The sequence below is a fragment of the Rhodnius prolixus genome, unplaced genomic scaffold, assembly GCF_049639745.1.
Source record: "Rhodnius prolixus isolate KJV_2025 unplaced genomic scaffold, Rpr scaffold_3, whole genome shotgun sequence".
NCBI classification, from domain to species: Eukaryota; Metazoa; Arthropoda; class Insecta; order Hemiptera; family Reduviidae; genus Rhodnius; species Rhodnius prolixus.
The window spans coordinates 40,281,529-40,294,179 of record NW_027411603.1 but is presented as its reverse complement, the minus strand read 5'-3'; the positions used below and the strand labels follow the sequence as shown (position 1 = coordinate 40,294,179).

Below are 12,651 nucleotides of genomic sequence, written 5' to 3'. Positions count from 1 at the left end.
TCCTCCGCTAGGGCCGCTAGACTTCGACGTATGTAATGTATCTCTTAACACTGACGCTGTAACTAAAGTTAAGAGGGCAGTCCATTCTCTATTCATATTCGTCTGATCCTGAAGGTTATAGAAGGTTTTAATAAAGTGAGGTTAAAAAACAATAGCAACTTTCTTAAACCTTCGGTGATAAGTTATGTAAATAGGAACATATTATTTTCTTTGTTATTCAGTTTTCAGTAATTTTTCTTCTGGTAGAAGTAAATATCGTCTGTCAGAAAATTTTTCTCTTTCATTTTCGATTAATTAAATTTATAATTATTTGGTTTTTTTTATAGTAATTATGGGTGAGCAAAACATTGGAGCTTCAATTTTAGCCAAATTTCAACAAATTAGCAACGAAAAGGAACTTGCAAGGAATGCTGTAGATGCAATAAAACCTGTTAAAGAGTGTACAAGTTCAGACATTGGTAAGTGCTCTCCATGGTCATTAAATAGGCCAAAGCCTAAAAGTATTGAAATGTTTGCACATCTTTTCTTACACTGTTGTATTCATTTAACAATATATTTGTAGCATTTGAAATTACCCTCCCAAAAAAGAGACTGGGTTAACCAGAAGTATTACTCTTTATATCAACACATTTTTAAGGCATTTTTTGCTTTCCTTATTGTACCAATAAGTTTTAAATTATAATATTTATATATATATATATATAGTTTATTCTGAACTACATTATTGTTTAAGCTCGTACTATTATGTTCACAGATGCTGAAAAAAAAAATTCTCAGAAACGTAAAAGTGAAGATAATAGAAAATATAAAACTGAATCTTCTGATAACAGTAGCCACATTGGTTTGTCTGAAAAAGAAGTTGGAATTACAGAATATGTAAAGGGTTCTTCAGAAGGATTTTCTGGTATAATAAAACATAGGTGAGTGATTTTTAAATATTGTGTTTGAATGGTGATTTTTCTTCTCAAACAGTAAATGAAACCAGTTTTTAAGTTACTTATACTTTCCTGAGGTCCAAAACTATTTCTTCCTTCCATGGAATACTCTGGTAATCTTGTTTTCGGGGTTCTCGTTTACTAATGAGCTAATGTTTCTTATAGTACTGAACGCATTTCTCACGTTGTAAAGGATTTTTATATACAGCTTATATGGGCCTTTTTCATTGGTTCTGATGTGAAATTAAAGTACAATGTGTACTGATTGCATTGCTTACAGTACAATCCACTGGCTTCAGTTTTGTTGCTTGTTGAATGAAGTTTGATTCTAATATATTTGAACGAAAAACAAATTTAGCGTACTAAGGACCTCTCTGAGTGAAACTGAGTTCACATATAACTCGTTTAATGCAATTATCTCCAAGAAAGTCCAATTTTGATCACAACGAGCCATTGATCTGAACCTTAAATTTTTCTCCTAGCACATAAAACGACATACACTATTTGTTAATTTATTTACCTGCATTATTGTTTATTTGAAAGGTTTTCAGATTTCCAAGTTCATGAAATCGATTTAGAAGGAAATATTATAGAATTGAAAAGTATTGGACTACCAGAATTGCCAGGTGAACTAAATTTCTTCAGCAATATAGTTTTTCTAATTAAAAAAAAAAAAAATCTCATTTTAACTGTGGTTTTAAATTGCGGTTCCCCACACTATTAGTTGTGTGACAAAATGTAAATACTTTCACAAGAGTGGCTTTTTTCGCGCAGAATCTGATACAACATCAGAAAGTGAACATAGATCAGTACTTTCTGAAGAATATTGGAAAAAAATTGATGAAGTGGTATCAACAGAGTCTGATGATGCATCTTTTGAAATTGAGGTAAGTTTATTTGAACAATTTTAATTTTGTAATAAAAGATTTAATAATGAATTTAGTATTTTGAAATGTAATTGTCCACTATATACGGTTGTTTCCATAATTTGTAAGGTATCAGACAAGAACAAAGCGGAGAGAACATTAATACATAAAGCAGTGAAATTTATTTATGGGTCCAAATTATATAGCAATACAATCACAAAAGATGATAAAACCTTCTTAAAAGTTGGAAAATGTAAAAATAAAGGTGATTATTGTTGTTTCAGATAGAATTGGCACTTGAAATTATTTTATCATTTTATTTTTAATGATAACTTGTTTACCATTCTACTTTTACCATCTTTATTCAATTTGTTTTTATGTGTTTAGAAAGAATTTCGTGGCCCTCCAATCAAGGACAGTATTTACATTTTACTGTTTTTAAAGAAAATGTTGATACAACAAATGTGATATCCAAAATAGGACAAAAATTGAGGTGAAATTCTGAACGCTATTATGTTATGATTATGTGGACATCTATTAAAAATTTATTATGTTGAAGAATATTAAGATCGAAAACTCAGTTTAAAGAGTAATTTTTGGGATATTTTTTCAAAATTTACGCACTAACTTATTTTAATCTTTTCATACTTATATATGTATAATGTTCTTTTCAATTTTTTAAAATAATTTCAGATTGAAAGCAAATGCAGTTAGTTACTGTGGAACAAAAGATAAAAGAGGGAAAACAACCCAAAGGATGTGCATTAAGAAGCATCGAGCAGAAGAACTGCACCGTTTGAAACTGTTTCAAATTGTATTTGGAGATTATAGCTATAAACATTCGTGTCTAAGACTGGGAGATTTATCGGGCAATAAATTTACTATTGCAATAAGGTAAGTGCATACTTTAAGAATTTACTGAATTGATTGATTTGCAATTATAGTAATGCTTTATCTTCTTTTAGAAATGTTGAAGCACCGGATAGTCAAATAAATAGTTCATTAAACTTATTAAAGGAAAATGGATTTATCAACTATTATGGCTTGCAAAGATTTGGAAGTTCTTTTCTTTCCCCAACTTTCACTGCAGGAAAAGCAATCCTCCTGAAAGACTGGAAAAAGGTTTCTCGTTTTAAAAATTAAATTATTTTGTAGTAATATAGTTTTTTTTTAAAGTCGTTTTTATTTTACAATCAGTAAGTTTCCCTTTTTAAAACATCAAGAGGTCTCTTGATAGATGTATTATCAGCTCTAGGAAGGGATTTCAGTCTGCTTTAGAAAGGAATGTTTTCTCGAACAGTGAATCCACTTATAACATAAGGAGTATGCGATCTTGTGGTACATACATGTGCCGAAGACCAATGAGAAGAGTATTGGTCTGGAGGGTTTGGTCCAAAGAATTAGACTCTGAAACCAACTGTGAATTTTCCAGCATCTTCTTGGAGGAAATTCACGCTATAAGAACGTGCATCCCGCATGAACTCAACAAGAAATATCGGAATTAGTACCTAATAATACTGTCCGATAGTCAGGTTGTCATTAAAGCAATTGAATTCTCACGTTGTCATCTTAAAAATTGATTGATAATTTGTTGAAAAATGAGGAAACTGAGGAAGGCCCTCGTAAGATGCAGCGCTGTAACCTCCATAATAGTATTCGACTCCTTAATGAGGATAAGCGCCAAGAATGAGGAAGATGTGATGTCCCAGAGGGAGGCAGGCGAAGGTCTGCCTGGGTAGTTATGTGATAACACACCTGCAGAATCTGTTGGGACCACTAAAAGATACGTCCTAACAATCTGTGAAGTAATCGTTCAAGCTGATGTTGATGCCTGGATAGACTGGGTGTGAAGGATAAATAAACCTTCCCTAGAACCGTACCAGATGAAGAGATCTTTCATAAATCATTGGGAGGGAGACATTTCTATAGAGTGAGCGATCTTGTTCGGTACCAGTACGAACACAATATATCTGTAAAGGTAGCAGTTCATTTTACCCAAAAGAACACTTAATAAACGTGCTAGATCGTAAGCAGCGCAATACTAAATTTGTGGTCAAATTTTGAATTGTACTAATCGATGATTTCACTAAAATCTTTAGTTTTCAGAACTTTGGCTCTGCTTCTCAAACAGTTCTCCTCTACCAGTTCTTAAACATTTCATTCTATGTTTTAGGCAGTGGAATCAATTCTGAAACCTCGAAATGGTGAGAAATGTTCACTTCAAGTGAAAAAAGCTAGAGAAACATGGTGGTCTACTAAAAATGCCGGTTTAGCCTTAAAGTGTCTTCCACGAAATGACGGATCAATTGAAGGAAAAGTTTTGAGAGCTTTAAAAAACCAAGGAAATGATCAATATTATAATGCTCTGTTTGCTGTAAGTTATTCATTCTTAAAATATGAGTGCAGTTGTTCGTAATAGACAAAGTTATTTGGAAGTGAAGTATTACTGGGAAAGAGGTCGTGTATTATTTTATCCCAAACTTGTTATACTAGAAAATTTTATTTCATTCGTTATTTTGTAAAATTTATTTATGGAAGTATAAATTGTGTTATAAGGGAAAGACAAAAATGTGAGAAGCCACGGTTTTTTCCCACGTCGACTGCAGTCATTAGCCTCTGCTATTATTTTGTTATTATTCATAAATAATATTTTTTATTTCTTTCTATTTTGTAATTTTTCTTTTAATTCCATTTACTTGGAATATGACCACTCCTATCAAACTGCAGTTTTTGTTTTACACTTATTCTTGTTTGAACATTACAAATATGTTTTATTTCCCTCAAAAAGAATTTAGTCCTAAATGAAAAAAGATTAGATTTTTTAGGTTCATTATAAGTTTTTAAATAATTTTAGATACCAAGAAACACTATGCTACTTTATGTACATGCGTATCAAAGCCTAATTTGGAATAAAGTAGTTTCAAAGAGAATAAAGGAATATGGATTTAAACCTATAGTTGGTGACCTGATCCTTGATAAGCATAATGAAACTATTGAAGATAACAAAAATTGTAATGATGAAGAGCAAGAAAGCGAAGAATCATCTAAGGAAGAAATGTCTGGTATTAATCAGAATTGATTATATTTTGCAATTTTCTTTTACATTATTTGCTGACATAAAAATTTATGTATTTGTATATTTTAGAAAAATCTATTAGAAAACAAAAAATTAAAAAAATAACAGCTCAAATTGTAACTCAGATTAAGTTTGAGGAACTGGTATTTCCGCTGCCTGGACATGATGTAGAATATCCTGATAATATAACTGCTGAGTGGTACTCCGAATTCCTAGCTGAAGATGGTATAACTTTCGAAAACTTCAAAAGTGCTAACATGTAAGAATTCTTTTTGACATTTATTTAGTTCAGTTATTAATAACAAGAATAAAATTTATGCAATCCAAATTTACCTATTTAACAAATGTGTCCCTTTTATCAAAATAATATTCCTTTTAATAAAAGTGCACACATAAGTTGTTTGCAAGAGAACCAAGATTGTATCATCTATACCTTTTCAGTCTGCTCTTAATTAATATTTTTCTTGAGATTCTATTTATGTTGCTGGGAAAAATTACAAAAACAAAATCACCACAATTAGTTCAATTATTCAAAGTTATACAAATATTTTTTTAAAAAATCTGGTTTAAAGCTTTCTTAATTACAAGCATTCTCATGATTTTAATTTACTATTGCTTTTTCAAACTTAGAAATTTTCTAGAAGTGTTAGGTGGTAATCAATACTACGAGTATAAAGATCTACTGCATAAACTATACTTATGTATGATCCCCGTGCACTGGCATTTCTTCAAGGATCTTGGCTTCACCTCCGGTGTCCCAGTCTATCAACAAAATATGAATGAATACTGATAATTCTAACACTAGCATATTGCACTTAGGCCCAGCAAAGGTGAGCAGCTAAGTGGTACAAATGTCACTTTAGCAAGGATCCTAATGCCCGTCTCCTCAAATTATCCCTTTTAAAATTAATTTTTCCGGAGAAAAATTTCAAATAAAAATTCAACATCTGTGTAATGAAGAAAAAAAGGTTGAATCAAATTGTTTGAGCCTTATTCAAGAAAATCGAAAACAAAAAGTGAAAAATCGTCTCAGAAAAGGATTCATGTCTTACGATTTTGATCAAAACCTTGTCGCCTTCTCATCTAGCCATAAAACGAAATATCGAATAAAAAAAAAAAAAAATGGATCATGTAAATTTGTTTGATATTTCAGGACATTTTCATTATTTGGTTCTTATCGAAAAATCCTAGCAAAAGTTGATGATCTCACGTGGAATATTAGTTATTATAATTCCTTTGACGATGATCTTATTTTATCAGATTTAGATAAACTCCAAAATAAAACTTTACCGCAACAACCTGAAAGTAAGAGCATTTTTTTTTTAATTTGTAATTAAACAAATAAATTTTACTGTGTAAACTAAAATAATTTATTCTTCATAATTATAGACTCTCAGTACAAAGCTGTAATATTGGATTTTAAGTTAAAACCATCACAATATGCTACAATGTTAATAAGAGAAGTCATGAAATGTGAAACGGCCGTTTCATACCATGCAGCATTAACCAAATGTTCTCACAGTTCTAAAGAGACAGAAGAAGAAGTTGAGCCAGATGAGAAAAAATTAAAAAACTTATAAAATATATGGTTTTGTTTTATTTTTAACAGTTTCTAACTTTACACATATTTATTTGTATCTGATAGATTGACTGATATTTTTTGTTAATTTAATTTCTTCATTACTACACCAAATGTTTTAATAAGTTTCTAACTTTTACTTTTTCATGTTATTTGAACAACTGTAATTTTTTACAATTTATTTTATTTGGTGCTTTTTGTTTGTTTAAACAAATATAGTATCTAACCAGGACGTTGCAGTGAAATTATTTCATAAAATTAAACATAAAAAAGCATTGCGATCCTAAAAAAATTGTTTTTAGTAATAATGGTTGATGAGCGTGATTTAACTTTAGCTTTAAAGAACCGCAGAAATTTAAACTTGTATTTATTTCGCTTGAGTATCTGCAAGGCTATGTCAGTACCTTAGCGATGTAAATTTCTCAACTGTAAGAAATAACCACATTACTGAGAGGTATTGTCTACTTTTTTGATTTTCACGAAAACTGTAACGATTTTCTTTAAGCATAAATCCTACCGTTTCTGTGGCAATACTACTTATCACCTACAATTTTCTGTACTACAATTTTTCAGCTACAAATACTTAAAAACATCATACATTTTCTTAAAACTTCAAAAATTAAAAACCTATTTAATTCTTCTGATAGTGCTACTTCCTTTAACCAATAGTAAGAGAATGAAATTTTTTAGGAGAAGCATGAAGCATAAAGAGTACAGAAGTTACAACAGTTTTCGGTCTTTTTTGTACGATCGCAAAATAATAATAATAAAATTAACGCAGTAAAATGTCATTTTCTGTTTGTTGACTTTGACCAGAACCTAATAGTCTATCCGACTAAACGAAATACAAAATTTCGTGTGCAGTTTTCTTTCACAGATATTTACTTATTCAGATCATATACATTTAGACTCTTTTGTCCTCTAAATGTACAATTGCAATGAGAATTCTAAATGTTAAGTACAAATGCAATGCTAATTGTTATGTAGTGTAAAAGAAAGTAAATCTATTACTTTCTATTGCAGATATTTGGCTTTGTGTTTACACCTGGTTAAATATCTCCACCATGTGTCTTTAACAAAAGTATAGAAAAAAAGTCGAATTTAATAATTTTTTAATTTTATTTTATTTTATTTTAGTATCCTCATCAAATGTTATTTTAATTTCTTCTATAGCTTCTATTTTTTGAGATATAGGATCTTCGTCCGTTTCTTAGCTACCTACTTAATGTAAAATTGAATATGATGTAATTGAGAGAGAGTGAAATCACGAGTTCTTCTCTAATATCAATTTTTAAGATATTTTCTTATTATATCAATCAAGTCTCCAAATTCTATTTTATTTCTTAACACTATCGCCAGCCTCTACTTTGGCTGCTTCCTCTTCTCTGGCTTCTTTATCTTTTGTTACAAGTTCATTGATCAAATCTGGAGATTCAGGAGTTCCTGATATTACTTCAGTTAATGCTTTACTTATTAATTTCTTGCTAGCCAGTGGTAAGTAACTACAACAAAAATCATTATTTGGTTGTATAGTTTTAAATTGGGGTAATTTTCAAATATACTTGCTGTATTATGGTTTTTGCTTCAATGTTGGTTGTAGGACATAATCAGCCTCGTACTTTCCATATTTTTTAAATGTCACAAGCAAATTGTGAATTAAGAAGAGTACCAAACAATCCTTTGCTTTGAATGCAATAAGGAAAGGATTTTTTTGCTTAAAAATAGCTTACCTTGGAAATTCAATATCAAATGAAATAATCAAATCTCCTTTCATATCAGGATTTTGCACCATAGGCATTCCCTCTTTTAAAACAAATTTTTTGTATTGTGGTCTACGGAAAACAAAATTCATTTCGGTATATTTTATTTATTTACTGAATATTTAATCAATGAGGTTATCATAAAAATATTTACGTTACAATTTCTGTGATAGCAGTCCTTAAAGTCCTACCATCTAATGTATTTATTGTTATAATAGTGCCAGTTAATGCCTTTATCAAATTTAAATGACATGTCATATGAAGATCATTCCCGACTCTTTTATAAACTGGATGAGGTTTTTCTTCTACCACAAATATTACATCACCTATTTAACAATGGTAAGCTAGAATGTGGTATAGTGCAAGATAATTTAAAGGTGAGAACCAGGATAAGGACTTGATTCACCTGGTACAATTGCGTGACCCATATCTCCAGCTTCTGTAAAAGTAATTTGGGTACCAGCAGGAGTTCCTGCTTTAACCAAAATTGTTAAAACTTGCTCTTTCAATTCTGTATTGACGCACTCTTCGTCAACAAATACCCTTCTTTGAATTTTCGCTACCTTATGACAGCCGTGGTAAAGCTGGAATAAATGAATATTATACTTATGGTGAAATGATAACCGTCTTATCATTGTTAAACTCGTAAAATACTACTACATAGCTCTCTGAACCTCGGATTTTTTTTAATGTGAAGATTACTTTGTAATATTTTTCACATTTAGATTTGAACGTAATTTAATCTGGGTTATAGTGTACTTCACCACAATATGTCAACAAATTTCTGTAGTGCTGTTTAATGACAATTTGTCATTTATCGGTTTATGATCTATCATGAACCTTATAGCTAATTGAAGTTATTAGTCCAACCAAAAAAGGAGGTAGATGCTTAAAAAATTAAAAGAGGAAGGGCACAACTTTCCCAATCTTATGTAATTTTTCTACTGGTCTATGGCAAGTAATCATCGTCTTTGTATGAAATTTGTTCATTATAATGCTGAAATAGCTGAGAAATAACCAGCTAAGGTTTTATGCTTAGCCACAGGGCCATATAATCCTCTGAAACCCTAAGTTAAATTGAATTTGTGGGCAATAATAATTTCTTTAAGAATGAGATATTTGCCGCCAGAAATTTTACAGTCTCTTTAGATTACATTAGTGTGCAAATGTTTACCTCCTCTAAAGTCAGCGACAATGGTTTAGTAATCGATGGTTCTTTTTTCTTATCTCCTTTCCCTTCTGGAAAGTCAAATAGTCTTGGTGGATTTCTTAACACATCCAACAAATCTGCATATGGATTATCGCTACCATAAAACACCCTGCAGCACTCATTTGAATTATTTTTATTATTATTATTTTTTTTGGAAATGGAGTATTAGTAGGATAAAACCTAAATTATCATTATTATCCTCTGTTATTTGTACATACCTGTACGTTTTTCTTGGATCTCCATGGTAACAATAAGGTGGATGCCATCCGTGAGGTGTAATTACACCTTGTTTTAATCCTTCTTCGCCATACTGATCGTAGATAGCTCTTAATAAAGGTGCGGATAAAACTTCATACGCTTCACTTATTAATGAAAATAGTTTATGAATTTCTCTGTCACTTAAGCTTCGCAAGTTATACTGTCTGGATAAACGGCGATAACTTTAAACAAAAATAAAACAAAACTCAGTTCAAAATCTTTGAGAAGTATTTTGTTATAGAATTTTAAAAGTTTGGATATAATTTATTGTTTTCTTATTTTAAAAAAAAAAATATTTAAAAAAATCCTATAACGCATATAATGTATACAGTGCGTATTCTACATATAATTAATTATAAATCACTTAATTGGGGTCTAAAGAAGTTATACATAAATGTCGGCTTTTTCTCGGATACTATGCTAGCTAGAAAAAAAAAAACAACAAGAATACCAGACTTTAATTGAATTATCATAATAACGGACAACGAATCCATCTCCTTTCACAGCCAAATATCCATTTTTTTTTTTACTTACGCATTTCTAATATCATCAGGATCGCATCCTTTGTTGATTCCTAGTACACCATAATAATCAATTTCTCGTTTTCTGCTTTCAAGATCCAGCATTGTAGAAAAATTTGAACAAGTCGTAAAATGTCAAATTGTAACTTAAATTAAAAAGTAAATGTAGGAATTACATGTGATTTAAATACGTTTCTTGGAAACATCTTTGTTTCAGTAAAATTGAATCTACAAGTTTAAAAACTTAGTCGCTAACAACACCAGCCACGGATTTTATTAATGGAAAAATGATACAGAAATCACTAATCCCAGTACTAAATCCTTTAAATTTGCTTAGTCCATCTCTAAGCCCTCATTCCACTGAATTCGACGGAACAAATTCTTTTACATTAAATAATAGCATCGGGCGGGTTCCTCGGGAAATGTAGCTAAAACAGGTTTATTGTTCTGTAGCAGTTTCGTGGAAGAAACCTTTCCTTTTTTTTCATGGCCTGGATTTTCCCGTCAGTCGTTTTTACATCTTCAGTATCTACATGAATTCAAAGTAATAATGTCCCCATATAGCAAACTAGCGAATGCAGCGCAACCATACTCCAGGATTAATTAATTTGTTGCAATAAATGCAATAAAAAGCGAGTATTTAAGAATTTATGAAGTACACTACATCTAGCCCAGTGAAATATTTCTAGATCTTTTGTCTTCAAGAGTTCTTTATGCTTAGATAAGATTCTGGAAATTTCTTTCTGGGAATTAGCATGATTGGTCACTCTCTGTTAATACAGCATTAAAATTAATTTGAGTTAAATTATTTTTGGTGAAACCAATGGAATCTTTGTACATTCTATCAATATGGTCCTATTATCTTTACATTTCTAGTTACCTAAATCGTTTGAGTTATAATTGATTTTGAAAAACATTGGACATTCAAAAGCCTATCTTAATTTTTTCTATCCTGTAGTTGACAAGTGCTGCCATTCCGCTACAGCGGTAACTTCATACCAGTGCGGATGGATAGGACGCTTAGATTCATTTTTCAATTTCTGTTTCTATTAACATTTTATTTTATTTTTTCTTTGTAAAAATGATCATTTTTAGTGGTAATAACAAAGAGTATAACAAATGTTGTTCTACTTTCTTTTTTGTTTTAATAATAATTACTGAAGGTGTGTATTTATTACCAAGTAAATTAAGTGTAATTATGTCTACTTAAAAGCAACAAACACTTCTCAGAAAACTAAAACACATAATGGGAAGTTATTTTATTTTACTGGTAGCGTTTCAATTTTATCCTCTTAAAGAATAAATAATTTCAAGACTTGCTTAAGGGATAAAGTTTTAAAAGTGGTTAACTAATTTTGTATATTGAATGATTTCTATTAATTTAAAATTTAATACATATTTTTAGTTTTTAAATTTATTTTTTTTACGCTACTAATTTGGGGTTTTGACCATTTTTCTTCTAGCCCTGGATAAATAAGCATTCTCTACAAAATTAGAATTTGCATAGGGTGAAATATCGCTCAATTCAATCAGAGTGGTGAATGCTTCCCTGTTGTACCTTCTCGATTACATAGCGTTACAACATGGTCAATGCGATGCAAGTGCTTCTGCAGCAGGTCATGGTCAGTTAACATTAGGGAACAGACAACAACAGTTAAGCTACTTTTGAAAAAATCCTAAAAAATCATTTAGTTAAGCGGTACATGCTATTGTGGAATTTTAATGCAGTGCCCACACTTTAATATTGTAATCATTTCACCTACTGTTGAATAAAACAACTATAGATTAGACCAATCTTTTTCTGTTTTTTCATCCTGATTAACTATTGAATAGATTTAGATTATCCTATTAATGTATATAACGTAATAAATAATTAAAAATGCTATCTCAATACTGCATCCTGTATTACTCAGTATTAGTAATGTTTATCTACAAGTGAGTACGTGCCTACGAGTGAAATCTTCTACACATCATTATTTGCTTGTTATCTAGGCAAAACGCCTTTTTTTTAAGATCTCATGGCAACAGATAATAGTGAGTTTGCTTGAATATGAGCACACAAAATTATTACGTTTTGGCTCCCTTAATTTTTATTTTTCATATCTTATGTGTGTTATTAAAGATTGCTTTTTTCTAATTAAATTACACTTTGTTTTGTTTAATTTTTCTGAAAAAAATAAAATAAAAAGTGATGATTAAGAATGTGCCAATAATTTTCTATTCTTGTATTATATACTGAAACATCCTTGTGCCTCCTCATCAGAAACTTATGTGCCAATAACTGAGAGATTTGTTACAATTGTTGGTATAATTATCACATTAAACAAATAAATGTACATTAAATGAAGTCAATTGATTTATTGTTTTAAAAATAAAAAGTGAATAAAAAAAAAAAAATTAAGCCACTGTTTGAGGTGCTGTTAAAACAAATATTGTTCCATTGACA

At 30.3% G+C, this 12,651-nt stretch overlaps 2 protein-coding genes across 2 annotated transcripts; one reads left to right on the top strand and one right to left on the bottom strand.

Annotated features, from left to right (window-relative positions):
* The first annotated feature begins 67 nt into the window (after positions 1-67).
* On the top strand, positions 68-6,688 carry Pus7 (pseudouridine synthase 7). The gene is made up of 14 exons (XM_074125092.1): positions 68-248; positions 327-458; positions 755-920; positions 1,479-1,561; positions 1,710-1,822; positions 1,931-2,066; positions 2,189-2,294; positions 2,495-2,695; positions 2,767-2,923; positions 3,975-4,175; positions 4,656-4,863; positions 4,947-5,136; positions 6,031-6,182; positions 6,267-6,688. Exons 2-14 carry the CDS (start codon positions 332-334, stop codon positions 6,455-6,457), a joined length of 2,031 nt encoding a protein of 676 aa, XP_073981193.1. The 5' UTR covers positions 68-248; positions 327-331; the 3' UTR covers positions 6,458-6,688.
* An 896-nt stretch (positions 6,689-7,584) lies between these two features.
* Positions 7,585-10,372, bottom strand: LOC141452712 (dnaJ homolog subfamily B member 13-like). Its single transcript, XM_074125094.1, has 7 exons — positions 10,219-10,372; positions 9,645-9,866; positions 9,391-9,535; positions 8,623-8,800; positions 8,371-8,542; positions 8,187-8,288; positions 7,585-7,958 (listed from the first exon to the last, which is right to left on the bottom strand). Exons 1-7 carry the CDS (start codon positions 10,308-10,310, stop codon positions 7,793-7,795), a joined length of 1,077 nt encoding a protein of 358 aa, XP_073981195.1. The 5' UTR covers positions 10,311-10,372; the 3' UTR covers positions 7,585-7,792.
* Positions 10,373-12,651: the final 2,279 nt, after the last annotated feature.